Source organism: Brienomyrus brachyistius, unplaced genomic scaffold, assembly GCF_023856365.1.
Source record: "Brienomyrus brachyistius isolate T26 unplaced genomic scaffold, BBRACH_0.4 scaffold32, whole genome shotgun sequence".
NCBI lineage: Eukaryota > Metazoa > Chordata > Actinopteri > Osteoglossiformes > Mormyridae > Brienomyrus > Brienomyrus brachyistius.
The window spans coordinates 4,143,189-4,163,721 of record NW_026042307.1 but is presented as its reverse complement, the minus strand read 5'-3'; the positions used below and the strand labels follow the sequence as shown (position 1 = coordinate 4,163,721).

The window sequence follows — 20,533 nt, the reverse complement described above, 5'->3', positions numbered from 1 at the left end:
AACTGGAAGGGTGTAGTGAACCACGGGAATAGTTACCCACGACAAAATAAACAAACAAAAATTGCTCCCTGGGAGAAGTTGTTGCAGGTTAGAACAGTGTGAGTTACTCTAGGGCTTGAGAGATGCCCTAGTCAGGGGTAAAAGGTAAAACCTTATCCAGGAAATTGTCGGTCTGTGACTACTGACAGTGTCAGAAGATGACAGGAGAAGTTGGGAATAGAAAGTGGGAAGCAAGAGCTTCAAAAGCAATGGGACTGCATTCAAACTTAGCTTGCTGTTGCAGATCAGATTACCCCTGGGTTGGGCTCTGTTGAACAACTCCGCTTTGACCAGAAGGGGGACCACTAGCAGGTTCTGCTTTACTTGTCCCTATCCGAATTGTTGCGGTGTTAAGCTAGTGATGCAGGTGGAGAGGTTTGAACGCTGTCAGGTGTCCCTCCTGAACAGGGCACGTCCCACAAGCTCAATCCCAGCCAAGCAGGCCTGAGTCCGGCTCCCACTCCCCCGATCCCCAGCAATGTCAACTTGGAAGGGGGTGTTCTGTATGCACAACTGAGACAACCCAGGTGGGGCTCAGCTTATCGGCTGCACTACCTGAGACCTGACTCGACCAGGGCTGGCAAAATAGCCTTCAGGTATCACCCACCCTAGTGAGAGTCCAAGCTAGGGCCGTTCTCCAAACTCACCCTAGACGAGGTCCTGCTCAAAAGTTGTAATGATCGCCTGAGGTACCTGTCAGCCTTGCCCTTAATGAGTCAGTGGGTGCAGCCGGGCTGGCACGCTTTTGGGCGTCTAATTGCTGAGAACTCCCCTTCGGTTCTGACAAACTGTATGATCGTAAGCAGTGACAGCAGAGCCACAGACAAGCTCAACCAACAGAGAGCGAATGGCAAGCACCTAGCACAGGAAGAGCTCAACTGATCAGAATCAAACGACTCTCTGATGTGATTGTGTATGTTGACCGTTGTTAATAATGGTTGAACTTCTATGCAAGTACCCTTGTTGGGGGAGAGGGAGTGAATAAAAGCATAAAGTGAAATAAAACCTAAAATAAACAAAAAGGTAAAACAGAAATCTAACCCAATGAGTTGTGTTTCTTATTTAATTGAAAACATCAATTAGTTATGCAGCAATAACCTAATTAGATGTTAATGTGTTGTAATCAAGTTGATTAAAAAGTTGATTAAGGCTTTCAGGCAAGAACCTGTGTGTCCAATTATGCGTGTTGGTATTACCGCAGATGACCACGAGGCCCAACTCAGATGTTAACCTACTATGGCTGACCACTAGAGGTGCAATTTCAATGGAGTGGCACTGCTATGGCTTGCCACTAGAAGCGCAATTTCGAAATTGAGTGGTAGTTCTATGCCTGACCACTAGAGGCGCAATTTCGAAATGGAGTGGTAGTTCTATGACTGACCACTAGAGGCTCAATGGGGCGTTGGTCCCTTTGTGGGGGGTCCCAGGCAAGTGAGCCTAAGGGGTAGGGTCACTGGTGACCAAAAAAAAAACGGCGTCAGGCAGGCCTTCAGGGCTCTGATCTCTAAGTGGTTAGAGTGGCGTTCGCAGACTGCACTCGTAACCAAAGAGATAGCTAGGCGGTTGCCGACGATCAATGAGTGTCACACACGTTTAATGCATGCACATGCCGCTTGCGGCCTTCTGCGCTTTGCGCAGTTTAACCCCTTAAAACAATTACTGGAGCGAGACAGCGCTCGCGTTACGGCGACGGATCTAAATAGTGAGTGCACTATATCTCGTCGCAAATGATGCTGAAACCACGGCGGGTCTCAAGAACTGGAGACTCCCAATTTCCAAATTACACACGCACTTGGCTCGCAGCGCAAAGTGGTGTTAAACTTGCTTTGTCTAAAGCAGGCACACACATATGAGTAAGATCCTGATAGGTAGCTAAGCTATCGGTCTTATCTCAGGGAGTCCAAGCGCAACAGAATTCAGGTTAGAACCTCGTAACAAGAATTCCTGTTCGCTAATAGAGAGATCTCTGCCAGGATATATGGGAACGGAGAAACTCGTCCGAATCGATCCTGGAAACAACGCGCTATATCTGAGAATCTCGTCAGACATAGGGTTAAGGTTTACTGCAGTTTTAACGAAATAAACTAAAATAAAATAACCAAAAATAAAACAAAATAATATAACTACTAATAACAGAAATAAAAATAACTATATTAAGCCCGTATGTTCCCGCTTATATGCCTTCAGATTGCCCTGAGTGCGATTAATCCTCAACTTTTCCAACCAGTTCACTGTAGCGCTTATTCAACTGTACGTTCAGTCATAAAAAGTTTAAATTGTGTGCTCACAATAAGTTTAAACCTTGTGCCCGCATTCTCCACCAATTATGTAGGAATTATTAGCTCAGGTACATTTTAATATCTCCACCAATATGTTTTGAAATTAATTAACTTTTAATTAATTATCATTTAATGCTGATTATTAACCAATTGTTATGCCGAATGGTCGGCTCCTCCAAACTCAATTGTGAATCCCCGATATCTGTTAATGTGAGACTTAAATGGGATTCATTAATAACCAGTATCGCTTAATAACCTGGGTTAGTGGGCTCGTCCAGCGAGCTGCGTCACCAGGTAATGTAAACGATCGGTAGCGAAGCTTCCCTCACGGCCGATGAGAGAGAGTCTCGCGATATTTCAGGCGAGTTTAGAGGTTTCAGAGCGTAGTAGCCAGATCGCACAGAGGCAGGGACTATTGTGAGCACTCAATGACGGAGGCTGAAGTTGTGTAAAAAGACATGCATTTATTCCTACAACTAACATAAGACAGACATTACACCTAACAAACAATAAACATGAAATAACGGAATAGACACAAACGATGTAATCATGAAAATGCAATGACCAGATTTAAAATGATTAACCTGAAAAGGGAAAAACTGTTCTGCAAAGCAAGCAGTTTGTAAGGATTATAAACCTAAAGGAATATAGCAGGTGAATAGGACAGTTCAGGTTGTTAGAAAGGAAAGGAAGTTGGTTTACTTGGATGCAGGAAAGAGGGAGGTCTTTGCAGTTGGTTGCAGTGGCTGATGAGCTGATGGGTGATGGCTCTCAGGGAGGCGCGGTGTTTGCAGCGGTTGTTGGAGTGGAGTCCCTCCGGTTCTTTCTTCTGGTGAAGCTTGGGCTGAGTTGCAGTTCTTTGGGTCTTCACCGACGGGCTTTAAGAACGCTGCTTGTTTCTCCGTGTTCTTCTCCTTTTCTCCGCCTTTCTCCACCTTTCTCCGCTGCTTTGTTCTGAGATGCCAGGTTTTATAGCATAAGGTTCGTGATTAGGAGTGACCAGGAATTCGAGTCCTGGACCAATGGCTGACCATCCATTTGGCGGGCTTTCGGAAGGGGGTCGGTATCAGTCCTTTTGGGATTTATGACCAGACTGACTTCTCTGGTAATGGTGATTTTCATTAGGCTGGTGTAACTTTTGATATATCCACTTTTGTGATAACCATTGACCAGATTTGGAAACTGGAGTGATTTTCCTTCGGTTTGATACCAAACATGCCGTACCAGCCTAGCGGTTCACACCAAATACCATCTGTGATGATTAATTAATGATAAAATAATAGCATAATATAAGTAATGTTCTATTACTAACACCAGTATATGGTACAGGTGGTTTAGGTTGTACCTCAACAGATATTACCCTTTATACAGACATTATATGACATATTCTCATGTCATAAGCACATCTTACCCTTAGATAGGCATGGTAGAATACAAAGATCAGATAAGGGTTGCCGAGGAATGTGGCAAAGAAAAGGGGGGGGAGAAGGTTTGTCAAACAAAGAAAAAGAATCTCCAAAAGTTAAGACACATTCGAACATAACCTGTACATATCTGTATATTAAGACTAGTAGTCAAGAGTAAATACATATACAGATATACAAAAGCCAAACTTAAAAGAAACTTTCTGTGGGGTGCTGGGTGAGTGGTATGTAAGGCAGGACGTCGGGGGATGGGGTTGTGTGCCAAGTCGAGGGGCCCCTGTCCCTGGGGATCCACTCTGCTATCTGTAGGTTGTTAAAGCTTTGGGCAATAAAAGTTGGAGTGCTGGCCTCCCTGGTTATCTATGTGTGTGGGGTCACAAACCCCCCTTTGGGGCCTAGGTCGATGTGTGCCTTCTCGTACCAGGGTAGGCCTTGTCTCAGGCCACCTGGAATTTAAGCTTTGTGATATGTGCATGTGTGATCCTACAGACGTGTACATTGGCTTGGTAGATGAGGTCCTTTACTGTCTTGGCCCGCCGGAGGTCCGACAGAACCCTTAGCCAGCCAAAGCCGGGACATCCTAGAGGAGATGTCCCTCACCGATGACGCGCATTGTGCAGAGGATGTGCGCCACAATCTCTGGCAGCTGTGAGAGAGACTGACCGCGTGGAGGACTCGGCAGGTCGAGTGCAGCAGTGAGTGGTTTCCTGATTCGCCAACGGCCCTCCCTGGAGACTCCCAGCCTCCACCAAAAGCCCAAACCCGGAGAAAGAAGAAAAAGAGAGGAGGTGAGAAACCCAAAGAGGTGCCGTCTATCTTTCTGGGAGTGGTTTCTCTCTCTCTTTCTCTTCCCCCGCCGGACATTCTCAGGAACCCCTTTCTATCCTGGACCCGGCGGTGTTCAAGCCAGTAAAGGCAGAGCCCGCACGAACCCCAGCAAGACCTGCCCAGATGCTCGCTGAACAATTTTTCAGTGAAGTCCCTGGAGGGTAATAGAGGATCTGGCCACTAATCTGACTTCTCCTCAAAGCGACATGGAGAGGTTGGCAGATGGCCTGAGGAGACTACTCCAGTTATGGAGGGCACAGTCTCCTCCACCCGAACTGTTGCACCGCTCCCCATTGCTCCAGTGCTGATGGCTGACCCGCCGCCCTGCGGACCTTCGGAGCTGTCGATCCGGCCTCCTTCTCCATCCGACATCACTGCCACCGCCGCATCCCCGTGGCTGACTGCCGCATTGCTGCAGGCAGCACATTCCTTACCAGGAGACTGCCTGGCTCTTAGAGATCAGGTCAATAGAGGACCTTATTCCCTGGATTCCCAGAACCGATGGCATCGTCGGCGATGCCGCGTATCTTTCTCATGTAACTCAATTCATCTCCTTGCGGAGATCAAAAGGGGGATACCGCAAATTTTCCACGAATCAATATAACCAGGAGTAATTTTACACGAATCATTGTAATCCGAAGTGATCTCTTAGTAGAGATCAAAAGGGGAAATTGAAGGGGGGCCAGGCTTTGTGCTAAACTTTGTCACACTAAGAAATGGGAACAAACTGGAACACAGACAGGAAGAAGAGGGGGGCTTCGGCCCTTCTCATAGTGTAAGTAAACTTAGAAAAGCAGAAGGTGCATTAGCAGGGTCATGGTGACATAATGCTTATGCTTGACCTGAGGGGCCTAACAAGGGGGGGGGGGGGTCGCTGCTAAATTGCAACATAACAAGATAAGGTAAAAGAGAACGGGTATGGAGACTAACGCCAGCCATTTCAAAACAATAGTTGTATGTTATGCCAACTGGAAAGATACCAACAAGAACAGTAGACGCCCTAAACGGGGTATAAAAGCTAGACACAGACAACAGGGAGCTGAGCTTCCTTGGGTATGTACTGTTTGTGCATCTGAGCGTGGCTCCCGGATCGCGATCTGTACAACAAATAAAGAGAGCGGACTTACAACCATCCTTTGCCTCACGAATGCATCTTTTCCTCATCAACGGTGTTGGAGAAAGCGTCAGGCTTTCCACTCCAACCCTGCACACAGGACCAAACTACAATACAGTATATGTTGGAGAAAGCGACAGGCTTTCCACTCCAACTCTGTACACACCATTAATTACGAGACAACACACTTAGAGTTTTACTTGCACAAGGGTAACCACACTCTCTGCATGCTAGGCTACAAAGGAATGTGTTACAAAGGGTGGTTCCCCTTGGCACCTTTATTTATAGTCAATGGGGGGCAGGGGTCTTGGAGTGAGAACAAAGAAAGGACTGTGAGAGTAAGAAGAAGTTCTGGTTTTCCTCAGGTGGACAACTATTTAAACACGTGCTCAGGATACGTGTAAACTAATATAATCTAAATTATGAAGGTAAAGAAAAACAAAATAATGTATATACATATTTACACTCATTGCTGATTATACAGAAATGATAACAAATGATTAATAACAGTTTCTTCAACCTAACAAACGGACTCGGTGGAGTCTAACTTCAACAGTGCACACTCACATGCATACCTATGGGCAATTTAGCAACTCCAATTAGCCTCAGCATGTTTTTGGAATGTGGGGGGAAACCGGAGTACCTGGAGGAAACCCCACGATGACATGGGGAGAACATGCAAACTCCACACACGTGACCCAGGCGGAGACTCAAACCGGGGTCCCAGAGGTGTGAGGCAACAGTGCTAACCGCGGCACCACCATGCCACCCCTAATGTCTATACTTTGATGTCAAATTACAGACTTCACATAAATCTATTTACAAAGTACACTAAGATTAAGATGAGTTTCATGCAAAATCAAATATATAAGAAATGATTTATTTGCCAAGAATGAAGTTTATGGTATTGAATGAAATGTGTGACCATGCCCCAGTCAGTGAGCGTGTTCTCTACCCTTAGACCTCAGAGGGTTAAGGCGTCAACCCTGGCTGCTGCACCCGGCAGTATTGTTTTACCTGTCCAGCCTGTATAAGCCCAAACGATCCTGTCTGTATTCCATGCTCTGCCTGTTGTACCCTGTCCTGCCCCACCTTACTTACAAAACAAGTAACCAGCATGTCTCAGAAATAATACGGCCATCTTGCATGCTAATTTCAGAAACTGCGCAGATCTCTAAGTCGGCATACTGCAGATGCAGCAAAGGTGACAAAACTATTAGTCTCGAATCCTGAATGAGAAGTTGATGAAACTGCCGATTTCTGAAAACAGTCTATTTCCACTCATGTCCATATGCAAATATTTATGTACATCAGTAAATACGGGTATTTTAAAAGCCGACTAATGTCAACACGTCCGCGCCTCAGCTACTATTGCCTTTACAAATCTAACAGCGAACTGAAAAAGATATCTAAAACAGCTTACCACAGAGTATATGTGAAAAAGGCGAGGGCTGGGCAGGGCCCGCCTCGTTAAGGGGATGTAAACACGCGTGCAGATGGGGAAAAACAAGGCACAGATGTGGTAGTCTTCTAAAAAGAAGAGGTAACTTTATTTTTCAATACCTTTCCAGCCTCACATCAAGCTGTTGCTCCCACTATTGGCATTCCCACAATCATTACAGGCCACATCACGAAAAAGAACCTCCCTTACTCTAACCCCCCTTTCCTTATATACTGATTCCCAATAGGTTCATTGGGACAGCCTAACTCCAGGGGGGAAACAGATTTGAGTGTCATATGCTGACAACTTACAACACATACTTTTAACACCAAACATAACAGAATAGATGGCCATTAGCGACTACATTCCCCGGATCTTCCAAACAGTACATCAAACATTGCACAACAAAACAATAACATACATAACATCACTCACCCCCCCCCCCCCTTCCTGTGCCAAACCATCCCCTTCCCCCGTTCCACCATTGGCAATAAGGGAACCTTCCCAGTGCGGTGCGCGCTTCCGCAGGGAACCAGTATGCCGAGGAACCAGAGAAAGCAGCAACCGGGGTGGAAGCTGGTGAGATGTTTACATATAGTTCTAAATTTGCTATGGCAGGTGGATGAAGCTGGAACAGTGGGTACCTCACCGTTCAAAGATGTTGCCATAAATAAATGAATGAGCTGGGCAGTAAACTGAGGTGTGGAACTTTACTGTTCTGTGAGCAAGGGATGATGGGAAGTGTAGTCTGTGCCAATTTAATGCGCTACCATACGTAGGCCACCATTACTCCCCCCAAACAGTGTACCGGACATATTTACACCCAAACACTAATACCAACCAAAATTCAAAAAGGATTAGCCTTGGAGCATGGCTCCACTTGGCTGTGGTCAATTTCGGCAAACAACAAGCCTGAAAAGTCACTCTTGTTCCAGTTCGAGATAAACTAAAAACAGCCCCTCTAAAAACTACTAGAAATTAAAAGGTGACTAATGTGTTTAGTATCGGTCACAAACCAAATAAATTTGTACTACAAAATGGCAAAGTGGTAGTCGATTAAGCACCTCAGCCACTATTGCCATTATAACTAACACCGAACTGCAAATGTCATAAAAAAATTACCAGGAAGTAAACCACCTAAAACAAGAAAATACGAAACCTTCAATACCTAAAAAAAATGACTTGTTAGAGCACTACACGTTGAGGGGGGTCAAGCTTTGTGCTAACCTTTGTCACACTAAAAATGGGAACCAACTTACAGGCAGGGGAGGGGGCATCGCCCTAGACTATGGTGTAATCAAAAAAGCAGAAGGTGTATTAACAGGGTCACGGTGACATTATGCTTATGTTTGACATACTGGGTCTAACAAGGGAAAGGGTCGCTGACGCTGCAAAAAGATAAGACAAAGGGTGGGTGTGGGTGCTAATGTGAATACGATCTTACCTCTTAGAAAGACAGCAGCAAAATTCAAAGCATTAGCCTTGGCAGGCCGTGCTCACAGGTCCCTCTCTCCGTCAATGTCTTGTATCTCAATAAAATTAACTTTGACGATTTTTGTACTATTGTATCATTTGCACCATTTGTATATTTTACATGCTTTGCAAGAACAACAAACATAACATTTCCGCCACAAAAACGCTTCAACACAGCTGTGTAAAATTAATGTTTGGCCAGTTTATTACCACTCTTTCTACGGGGAGATAAACCAATAACGGCCGCTCTAAAAACTACTAGAAAATTTTAAAAGTGTTCCTTGTTTCATTTGGGTCACAAACCAAGAGACAATTCGTACTACAAATGGCGATTTAACAACACGCTTCCCAGTGGTAGCTGCATAGGTCCGTCACCAACTATTGCCTTTCAAAAGTTCAGATCAAACTAAAAATCATAAAAAATATTGACTGGTACATTGGGCGGAGCTTAATACTCCGCTTCTGACGTCATAAGAGGAAGTGGCGTATCCTTCATTCTGATTGGTCGAGGGCTTATGTCCATATATGGTACATGCTTATACCGCGTGTTGCCGATAGGGGGTTTTGGGAGATTGCCGTTATATCCATATATGGTATCAATGCATGCTTATGCCACGTGTTGCCGATAGGGTGGTTTGGGAGATTAAACTTTAATAGAATAAAAATACATTAGATGTATTTATTAATGTACTTTTTTAAATTAAGTTTTTAAGGTATAATAAAACAGAGCAGGACGATGGCAAGCTAGCGCATACACGTTCAGCGGGGGGCGTCCGTCCGGCCCCGTGTTGTTAGTAAGCGCCACAGCGTATTTTAAAAGAAAGCACCCATATGTTTTAAAAGAAGAAAGCGCCAAAAGAAGGAAAACTTTAGTGATATTTTAAAAGAAAAAGCAATGTGAATTTAAACAAACATGCCCGAAAGAAGCAGCAGAAGAACAAATTTAAACAAGCGCAAGCGATACCAACAAACATACAGCCCGTCGTTTTAAAAGAAGAGAACACTCATTACATTTAACCACCACGAAAGACTTTAGTGATATTTATCAGGTTGAAGAAAGCATTTAAGCGGCAAACTTTTAGAAGAAATAGGACGAAGCGATCCCGGAGCTCCGACACATGCGAGTTGTCTGTTTAAACAACGCGGGGCGGAATGGATGATAGCTAGTCCGGCGCCTTGCGCATGCGCACCCATGCCGACGCCCCTTTAAAAATGACGACGCCGGCGGAGCGCCTGTTTTAGCAAATAAAACCCATATAACCGTAATGTTTTTAAGGAATGAAGCACTTTTCTGCCAATGTGAATAATAAAGTAAAGCGCTCTGAGCATTTTTGACAGCAATAATCAAAGAATAACGCGGTTAATTCTTGTTTAAACGAGCGCATGCACTTTCTCTGGCCCCCTCTGATCTAGCGCATACGCGTAGATCCACACGGCATTTCCTTTATTGAGCCAGCTCGTTGCGTCAAGCAACTGTCAAATGGCGAGCAATTGTCAAATTGTTGCCGGTCTCATACAGACAGTGCCGGCCATGTGTTTGTGAGCCAACTCGTTGCGTCAAGCAACTGTCAAATGGTGAAGAATTGTCACGGACCAAGAATTCATGCATCTACCTTTGCACTTTTATTTCAAATAAGCCCCTTTAACCACATCGTTTTTAAGCAATGAAACTCTTTTTCGGCTAATGTGTTATTTAAAATAAAACATCTATAAAACATCAGCATTTCGACAACAAGAATCAAGGAATAACGCTGGCGATCCTTGTTAAAATAACTCCCGCTCTCTCTCTCAATGTTGCGCTTGTGCGTGCAGCCACAATACCCACACACCACTGTCTTTTATTCAAAACAGCTGAGGCAAGTCGTTTTCGGAAATTTAAAGTGTGTATACAATAAGTAACCGTGTGTAAAAGAAGTATAAAATGTGTTAAAAAGCACATAGCCAACGATAATTAATAAAGAATTTAAGCATAATAGCCCAGACGTACCATGGCCTATAGCCGGTAGAAATGGAGCTATCCTACGGCCTACAAGATAAAAGCATATGGCACCAAATTGGAATCAGTAGTCTTTAAAAGAATAAAATACATTATATGAATTTATTAATGCGACATTCTAAATACGTTTTAAGGAATAATAGTTTTAAGGGGTCACCGGACGCGTCGAGCTTTTCTAGCTAGAGAGAAAAGAGAGTCGGGCAGTTTTGAATGGTAAAAGCAGTAGTTGTGTATTGTTAACGGTTTATTTTTAACAAAATGTCCTATTTTATAACGGTAAAAACACGGCAATCCTGTTTTTAGGGGGGATTTATGCGTATTGCATGTCTAGACATGCCGGTCAGCTAATGTCTACGGCAGTGGGAAACGGGGCGTTGGCGCAAGAGCTTTTGGAGCCGTGAGCGATAAGCCTATGTGAAGGAAGCGTCAATGAAACAAAATGGCCGCCGGTTGACAAATTGTTGCAGAGTGTCTGTAACATCTCGTTTAACCGCTGGTCCTGAGTGTGAGAAGCAGACAGACAGCATTCACACCCCCGGCAGAAAGCACATTATGTCTATTTGTTAATCTGTTTTATTCGTAAATAGTATAAAATAATATATTTCTTATTGAAATAAAAGTCGATGTCTAACACCACAGCTCTGGGACTCTAGCATAGCCCCGGACGCCCCGCTGTGGGCCTGTGGGGCTGGATGAAGTATCTAACTTCAATTGCTTAATCAGCGGGATAAAGTGCCGTAGCTTAAACGGTCGTATGACAAATTAGTATAAAGTTTTAAGCCAATGAGATTTAATTAATAAAATAATTTAGTTGTATTTTGTTAGTTTTATTTTCAATAAAATACACCCAGCGCATTATTAAGAACATAAGAACTATACAAACGAGAGGAGGCCATTCGGCCTATTAAGGTCGCTTGGGGGAGAACTAAACTAATAGCTCAGAGTCGTTAAAATCTTATCTAGCTCTGATTTAAAGGAACCCAAGGATTCAGCTTGCACTACATTATCAGGAAGGCTATTCCATACTCTGACTACGCGCTGTGTAAAGAAGTGCTTCCTTAAATCCAGCTTGAAATGTTCTCCCGCTAATTTCCACCTATGGCCACGAGTTTGTTTAAACTAATGCTGAAGTAACTATTTGGTTGAACAGCATCCAAACCTGTTAGAATCTTATATACCTGGATCATGTCCCCCCTCAGTCTCCTGTGCTTGAGACTGAACAGATTTAGCTCAAGTAACCTTTCCTCGTCGGACATTCTTCTAAGACCAGGAATCATTTTTGTGGCCCTACGCTGCACCTTTTCTAAGGCCACAATGTCCTTTTTAAGATATGGTGACCAAACCTGCAGACAATATTCTAGGTGAGGTCTCACCAAGGAATTGTATAATCTTAGCATTACCTCCCTGACTTATACTCCACACACCTGGAGATATACCCCAACATCCTATTGGCCTTTTTTATTGCTTCCCCACACTGGCGAGAATGGGACATGGAAGCATCAACATACACACCAAGGTCTTTTTCATGATCAGCTACCTTTATTTCAGTGGGACCCATAAAATACCTGTACTTTATATCTCCCTACATGGAGTACCTTACATTTGTCTATGTTAAATTTCATCTGCCAGGTATCGGCCCAGTCACTAATTAAATCAAGATCCCGCTGTAGCTGCTGAGCCGCTAATTCAGTATCTGCTACACCACCCACCTTGGTGTCATCTGCAAATTTCACCAGTTTACTGTATATATTGGTATCTATATCATTTATGTAAATTAGAAACAATAGTGGTCCTAAAATCGAACCCTGCGGTACCCCACTATGGACGCAGGCCCACTGTGACATTGTGCCTCTTATAACTACTTGCTGTTTCCTATCTGTTAACCAGTTATCAATCCAGGTCGCTACGGTACCTAAAATACCTGTCGCTTTGAGTTTAAGTAGGAGCCTCTTGTGGGGGACAACATCAAAAGCCTTTTTGGAAATCTAAGTAGATGACATCATAGGCCATCTTATCATCAACTTCCTGAGTAGCTTCCTCAAAAAACTCCAACAGATTCGTTAAACAGGATCTACCTCTCCTAAATCCATGCTGGCTATCCCGCAAAATGTTATTTGAGTCCAGATAATCTACCATTTTCTCTTTGATTATAGCCTCCATAACTTTACCAGTTATACAAGTTAGACTGATTGGCCTATAGTTTGACATATTACTTCTATCCCCTTTTTTTAAAATGGGCGTTATGTTTCCATGCTTCCAATCAGAAGGTACCACACCTTCAGATAAGGATTTTTGAAACAGTAAAGTTAACGGTCGGCAAATAATATCCCTCATCTCTTTTAACGCTATAGGTAAGATGCCATCAGGGCCCTGTGATTTATTTATTTTGAGCTTAGCTAGGCTTTGCAAAACATCAGCTTCAGTTATATATATATTAGTTATAGACGATGCTGGATCAGTAATAAGAACTGGTAAGTTACTAATGTCCTCAACAGTGAATACCCGTGCAAAACTATCATTGAACTCATTTACTATATCAATGTCATTTTCTGTTATAAGACCCTTACTATCCTGCAGATTAGTAATTTCAGGTTTTACAGCTCTTTTAGAGTTAAAATACTGGAAGAAACTTTTAACGTCATCCTTAGCTTCCAATGCAATCATCCTTTCGACATTTCTTTTAGCTATTTAGATATTTCTAATATCATTTTTAACTCAGCCTGTAGACTTAGATATTCCTGCTTTATTCTGTCATTATCAGTTATTTTCCATTGCTGGAACAAAGCCCTTTTCCTCTTTACTTTATACTTTATTTCCCTTGTAAACCACCTAGGTTGCAATTTCCTAGATTTATTCTTGTTGGAAACAGGTATGAAGTCCTCTTGCACTTGCAAAAATGTGCTTTTAAAAAATTCCCAGGCCTCTTCAACAGTTTTGTTATTTAACTCCATCCAGTTCACAGTTTCTAGTTTTAGTCTCATACACTTAAAGTCAGCCTTCCTAACATTATATATTTTTGATTTGGACTTAGCTCTTCGAACACTAAACTTAACCTCAAATTTGACCATGTTATGATCGCTACTGTCAAGTGGTTCTAAAACGTCTAATTTACCAATCCTGTCCTGGTTATTAGAGAGAACAAGATCAAGAATGGCATCTCCCCTGGTAGGGGTGTTAACAAACTGAGTTAAAAAACAATCCTGTACTAATTCCACCATCTCCAGTTCATTTTCAGAAGAGCCAGTGACAATGTCCCACTGCATTCCTGGTAGATTAAAATCTCCCATAACTACCACATCATTTTTATTGCTCATAATCCTAATATCACTGTATAATAATCTGCTTTCCTCAGCAGCTACATTAGGTGTTCTGTAACAAACACCGACAATTAGGCTATTTGAGTTTTTAGCATCTAATTTTACCCATAATGCTTCCGTAGTTTTATTTATATCAGTAAGTTCCCTTGCCTGCAAGTTTTCCTTTACATATACTGCAACACCACCTCCCTTTTTACCTATACGATCTTTACGGAACAACGCGTAACCATCCATATTATATTCTTGTCCATCCTTTTCTCTCAACCACGTTTCAGTTATTCTTATAATATCATAAGAGTCCAATGAGATAAAAGCCTCTAAATCATGAATTTTATTCCTAATACTCCTAGCGTTTAAATACAAACAACAAAGGGTAGGCCTATTACGGTGCCCACTTATAATATGATTATTTGGGGCTTTCCGTTTCCCCCCACTTACATACTTAACTAACCTCCCTGCCCCCCAGTCCCTAGTTTAAACATTCCTCAACTACTCTACACATACGCCTCCCCAATACACTGGTTCCCCTCGGTTCAGGTGCAACCCATCCGGCTTGTACAGGTCCCACCTGTTCCAGAAGGTCCTCCAATGCCCCATAAACCTAAACCCTTCTTTCCTACACCATCCTTTTAGCCACGCATTTAATCTCCTTATCTCAGCTAACTTAGCCTGACTTGCACGTGGCACGGGGAGTATTTCAGAGAATACCACCGTGGATGTTTTGCTTCTAAGCTTATTGGCGACTTCTATAAATTTATCCTGCAGAACAGCCTTTCTACCCTTGCCTATGTCGTTGGTGCCAACATGCACCACGACAACTGGATCCACCCCAGCTGGGGCCAAAAGCTTGTCCACACGATCTGGAAGGTCTCCTACCTGGGCACCAGGCAGGCAAGACACCGTACGGGACCCTCTATCACGCGTGCACACAAAACTGTCTACTCCCCTAATAATGGAATCCCCCACTACCACAACCTCCCTCTTCCTGGGGGGAGGGGGCTCCTCAGTGCCCAAGGGCCCACTTGCCTCCCCAGTCCCTTCTGGCTCTAAAGCTGGAAGAACCTGAAACCTGTTTGACACAGTCACCTCAGGTGATGCCGCCTCTATAACGTGTGTATGCCCTGTCCTGCGTCTACGACCTATGGTCACCCAGCTCTCTCGACCTCTCTGCTCTTCATTCTCCCTCCTCCCCGCTAGTGGCGTACACACCTTCTCCCTAAAAGGCGTATTAACTTGCTCCTCTAACTCACTGTTGCATTGGATGAGAGCCAGTTGCTCCTCAAAGCCGCGAACCTTGACCATGAGCGAGTCCACTAGCTCACATCGCTTGCAGATGAAGTCCGACTGGACACTAACGTCCAGAAGGGCAAACATGTTGCAAACGCAACACTGACCCGGCCCCATAATAAACTAACTCACTATGACCCCGTACTCCCAACCCAGTAAATTTATATAGTGTATTTAACTTTAAAGATTAATTAGCATAAAGTTAAATGCAATAAAGTGCTGAGTACACTAAAATAACAAATGTTGAAATGGAACTTAATTATCATATTTATTTAAAATTTTAAATCCGATAAATTTACTACTACTTACCAAAAGAACTTCTGCCTGAACCAAGTATGAACTAAAAACAAAGCGAAATCGAAGTTGCTCTTGGGAGGTCGAAAAACCAAAAAAACCCCCTCACGCAGGCTACTGCAGGAGCGGGGAAAAAAGTGGAAAATGTCCTCCCGGCCCCGACTGGCGACCGGGCAAAGCTCAGGAGCAACTGTCCATTTCCGGCGCTGGGGAACGTTACTGATGCTAGATATTATTAGCTGTTATCACCCCGCCGGTGTTTGTAACGGAGTTAAACGCGAACAGAAAATGCTGCTCACTGTCCATAACAATCGCGTTGTTAATCAACAGACAGGACAGACAAGCACTCACGCCTACCGAAATAAGAACAATAAATAGAAATAAAACAGCCAAGGAAAATGAAAGTGTCCGACGTGATTATAAGAACACAGTCGTGCCAGATTCACCTGCGTCGTGGTGAGAAAAAGAAATGGAGGATACACGCATTTCTCTTAGCTGACAATTCTGCAGCAAGTGGACTGGCAAAGTGTACATCTACATACACAATTTGCTCAAAGAGCGTAGTAGTTCTTGAAGAAAAATCCAACCCGCACTGTAAAACCATGCTGCCTTCTGGTGTTGTTTACAACTTTCTGATGGAACGAGGTTTTTTGGAGGCATTTATTGGAAAAGTCGACGGAGTTGTCAAGCATCCCGAAGCAGCACTTCCACTAGAAGGTCCCAGAGTTCTTGTGCTTCAAGCACTTCAATTTATAAATACTCCGTTGATCTTAACAGTTGTGTGAAATGAGCTGTCATCACTCCGTTTTTGCTTTAGCAATTTTTCCGGTCTTTCGGCGGAAAGCCGGTCTCGTGTGTTTGCATGGGTGGTTCAGTGGTAGAATTCTCGCCTGCCACGCGGGAGGCCCGGGTTCGATTCCCGGCCAATGCAAAGCGGCTCTTTTAATAACTGTACACTCAGCGCTGAACTCCAGCTAATTCAGTCTTATCTCAAGACAGGTACTCCACATTTCCGCTCAACCCCTGGCAAGCGGAGCCCTGAGGCTGGCTCATTACAGTTCCCCTAGCTAAAAACTACACAGAGGCATCTCAGCTTCACACTTCTGACCGCCTTCTTGCCCATCCTTGCATCTGTGCACTTTCTCACACATTCCACTGTCTGACATATTGTCTTTGTTGAGCAACAGTCTCGTGTTAGCTTGAGAAGAGCCTCTCACCTGACTCGTGTACCGTACTATGGCTTAAAATCGGACACTTCTCATAGCTTGCTGCTGCTCCAGGTTGACATTCACTGCATGTGGCTCAGGTGGGGAGATGGGCTCCAAAGAAAGAGGCAGAAAACGGCAAGAGTGGAGCTCACGGTTGTGCCGGAATAGCTCAGTTGGGAGAGCGTTAGACTGAAGATCTAAAGGTCCCTGGTTCAATCCCGGGTTCTGGCAGCACGTGACGTGAGTCTTGGAGCTCGTCTCTGCCTTGGGCTGCGATGTACCTGCTGGTTCCATGGTTCCATGGTGTAATGGTTAGCACTCTGGGCTCTGAATCCAGCGATCCGAGTTCAAATCTCGGTGGGACCTGTCATGGGCTCAGTTTTGCGCCCCAAGGCGCACTCTTGCCCAAAAACGTTTCTTTTGCACTTTTTGCATGTGGTGTAGCCGACCTTTTCTGCCACTTGGCCGGTTAGCTCAGCTGGTTAGAGCGTGGTGCTAATAACGCCAAGGTCATGGGTTCGATCCCCGTACGGGCCACGCTTTCTCTTTCTCCCGGTGGTCGGAGTGCTTGGAGATCAGAGGTAAGGAAAATGAAAGTGTCCGACGTGATTATAAGAACACAGTCGTGCCAGATTCACCTGCGTCGTGGTGAGAAAAAGAAATGGAGGATACATGCATTTCTCTTAGCTGACAATTCTGCAGCAAGTGGACTGGCAAAGTGTACGTCTACATACACAATTTGCTCAAAGAGCGTAGTAGTTCTTGAAGAAAAATCCAACCCGCACTGTAAAACCATGCTGCCTTCTGGTGTTGTTTACAAGTTTCTGATGGAACGAGCTTTTTTGGAGGCATTTATTGGAAAAGTCGACGGAGTTGTCAAGCATCCCGAAGCAGCACTTCCACTAGAAGGTCCCAGAGTTCTTGTGCTTCAAGCACTTCAATTTATAAATACTCCGTTGATCTTAACAGTTGTGTGAAATGAGCTGTCATCACTCCGTTTTTGCTTTAGCAATTTTTCCGGTCTTTCGGCGGAAAGCCGGTCTCGTGTGTTTGCATGGGTAGTTCAGTGGTAGAATTCTCACCTGCAACGCGGGAGGCCCAGGTTCGATTCCCGGCCAATGCAAAGCGGCTCTTTTAATAACTGTACACTCAGCGCTGAACTCCAGCTAATTCAGTCTTATCTCAAGACAGGTACTCCACATTTCCGCTCAACCCCTGGCAAGCGGAGCCCTGAGGCTGGCTCATTACAGTTCCCCTAGCTAAAAACTACACAGAGGCATCTCAGCTTCACACTTCTGACCGCCTTCTTGCAAATCCTTGCATCTGTGCACTTTCTCACACATTCCACTGTCTGACATATTGTCTTTGTTGAGCAACAGTCTCGTGTTAGCTTGAGAAGAGCCTCTCACCTGACTCGTGTACCGTACTATGGCTTAAAATCGGACACTTCTCATAGCTTGCTGCTGCTCCAGGTTGACATTCACTGCATGTGGCTCAGGTGGGGAGATGGGCTCCAAAGAAAGAGGCAGAAAACGGCAAGAGTGGAGCTCACGGTTGTGCCGGAATAGCTCAGTTGGGAGAGCGTTAGACTGAAGATCTAAAGGTCCCTGGTTCAATCCTGGGTTCTGGCAGCACGTGACGTGAGTCTTGGAGCTCGTCTCTGCCTTGGGCTGCGATGTACCCGCTGGTTCCATGGTGTAATGGTTAGCACTCTGGGCTCTGAATCCAGCGATCCGAGTTCAAATCTCGGTGGGACCTGTCATGGGCTCAGTTTTGCGCCCCAAGGCGCACTCTTGCCCAAAAACATTTCTTTTGCACTTTTTGCATGTGGTGTAGCCGACCTTTTCTGCCACTTGGCCGGTTAGCTCAGCTGGTTAGAGCGTGGTGCTAATAACGCCAAGGTCATGGGTTCGATCGCCGTACGGGCCACGCTTTCTCTTTCTCCCGGTGGTCGGAGTGCTTGGAGATCAGAGGTAAGGAAAATGAAAGTGTCCGACGTGATTATAAGAACACAGTCGTGCCAGATTCACCTGCGTCGTGGTGAGAAAAAGAAATGGAGGATACACGCATTTCTCTTAGCTGACAATTCTGCAGCAAGTGGACTGGCAAAGTGTACGTCTACATACACAATTTGCTCAAAGAGCGTAGTAGTTCTTGAAGAAAAATCCAACCCGCACTGTAAAACCATGCTGCCTTCTGGTGTTGTTTACAAGTTTCTGATGGAACGAGCTTTTTTGGAGGCATTTATTGGAAAAGTCGACGGAGTTGTCAAGCATCCCGAAGCAGCACTTCCACTAGAAGGTCCCAGAGTTCTTGTGCTTCAAGCACTTCAATTTATAAATACTCCGTTGATCTTAACAGTTGTGTGAAATGAGCTGTCATCACTCCGTTTTTGCTTTAGCAATTTTTCCGGTCTTTCGGCGGAAAGCCGGTCTCGTGTGTTTGCATGGGTGGTTCAGTGGTAGAATTCTCACCTGCCACGCGGGAGGCCTGGGTTCGATTCCCGGCCAATGCAAAGTAGCTTTTTTAATAACTGTACACTCAGCGCTGAACTCCAGCTAATTCAGTCTTATCTCAAGACAGGTACTCCACATTTCCGCTCAACCCCTGGCAAGCGGAGCCCTGAGGCTGGCTCATTACAGTTCCCCTAGCTAAAAACTACACAGAGGCATCTCAGCTTCACACTTCTGACCGCCTTCTTGCCCATCCTTGCATCTGTGCACTTTCTCACACATTCCACTGTCTGACATATTGTCTTTGTTGAGCAACAGTCTCGTGTTAGCTTGAGAAGAGCCTCTCACCTGACTCGTGTACCGTACTATGGCTTAAAATCGGACACTTCTCATAGCTTGCTGCTGCTCCAGGTTGACATTCACTGCATGTGGCTCAGGTGGGGAGATGGGCTCCAAAGAAAGAGGCAGAAAACGGCAAGAGTGGAGCTCACGGTTGTGCCGGAATAGCTCAGTTGGGAGAGCGTTAGACTGAAGATCTAAAGGTCCCTGGTTCAATCCCGGGTTCTGGCAGCCCGTGACGTGAGTCTTGGAGCTCGTCTCTGCCTTGGGCTGCGATGTACCCGCTGGTTCCATGGTTCCATGGTGTAATGGTTAGCACTCTGGGCTCTGAATCCAGCGATCCGAGTTCAAATCTCGGTGGGACCTGTCATGGGCTCAGTTTTGCGCCCCAAGGCGCACTCTTGCCCAAAAACGTTTCTTTTGCACTTTTTGCATGTGGTGTAGCCGACCTTTTCTGCCACTTGGCCGGTTAGCTCAGCTGGTTAGAGCGTGGTGCTAATAACGCCAAGGTCATGGGTTCGATCCCCGTACAGGCCACGCTTTCTCTTTCTCCCGGTGGTCGGAGTGCTTGGAGATCAGAGGTAAGGAAAATGAAAGTGTCCGACGTGATTATAAGAACACAGTCGTGCCAGATTCACCTGCGTCGTGGTGAGAAAAAGAAATGGAGGATACATGCATTTCTCTTAGCTGACAATTCTGCAGCAAGTGGACTGGCAAAGTGTACGTCTACATACACAATTTGCTCAAAGAGCGTAGTAGTTCTTGAAGAAAAATCCAACCCGCACTGTAAAACCATGCTGCCTTCTGGTGTTGTTTACAAGTTTCTGATGGAACGAGCTTTTTTGGAGGCATTTATTGGAAAAGTCGACGGAGTTGTCAAGCATCCCGAAGCAGCACTTCCACTAGAAGGTCCCAGAGTTCTTGTGCTTCAAGCACTTCAATTTATAAATACTCCGTTGATCTTAACAGTTGTGTGAAATGAGCTGTCATCACTCCGTTTTTGCTTTAGCAATTTTTCCGGTCTTTCGGCGGAAAGCCGGT

The 20,533-nt window shown here is 44.7% G+C and overlaps 1 protein-coding gene and 5 non-coding genes across 6 annotated transcripts in view; all 6 read left to right on the top strand.

The window, feature by feature from the left end:
- The first annotated feature begins 4,331 nt into the window (after window positions 1–4,331).
- The window catches only part of LOC125721095 (splicing factor U2AF 65 kDa subunit-like), a 44,921-nt gene continuing 28,719 nt past the window's right edge, over window positions 4,332–20,533 (top strand). Inside the window, exons 1-3 of the mRNA XM_048997028.1 lie at window positions 4,332–4,390; window positions 4,477–4,530; window positions 4,989–5,093. Coding sequence (XP_048852985.1) covers window positions 4,332–4,390; window positions 4,477–4,530; window positions 4,989–5,093 — 218 coding nt within the window. The remainder of the gene's footprint in view (window positions 4,391–4,476; window positions 4,531–4,988; window positions 5,094–20,533) is intronic.
- On the top strand, window positions 16,859–16,931 carry trnaf-gaa (transfer RNA phenylalanine (anticodon GAA)). Its single transcript has one exon. It is a non-coding gene; the product is annotated as a tRNA-Phe (tRNA).
- Window positions 17,753–17,823, top strand: trnac-gca (transfer RNA cysteine (anticodon GCA)). The gene has a single exon. It is a non-coding gene; the product is annotated as a tRNA-Cys (tRNA).
- Window positions 18,387–18,458, top strand: trnaq-cug (transfer RNA glutamine (anticodon CUG)). The gene has a single exon. It is a non-coding gene; the product is annotated as a tRNA-Gln (tRNA).
- Window positions 19,651–19,723, top strand: trnaf-gaa (transfer RNA phenylalanine (anticodon GAA)). The gene has a single exon. It is a non-coding gene; the product is annotated as a tRNA-Phe (tRNA).
- trnaq-cug (transfer RNA glutamine (anticodon CUG)) lies at window positions 19,787–19,858 on the top strand. Its single transcript has one exon. It is a non-coding gene; the product is annotated as a tRNA-Gln (tRNA).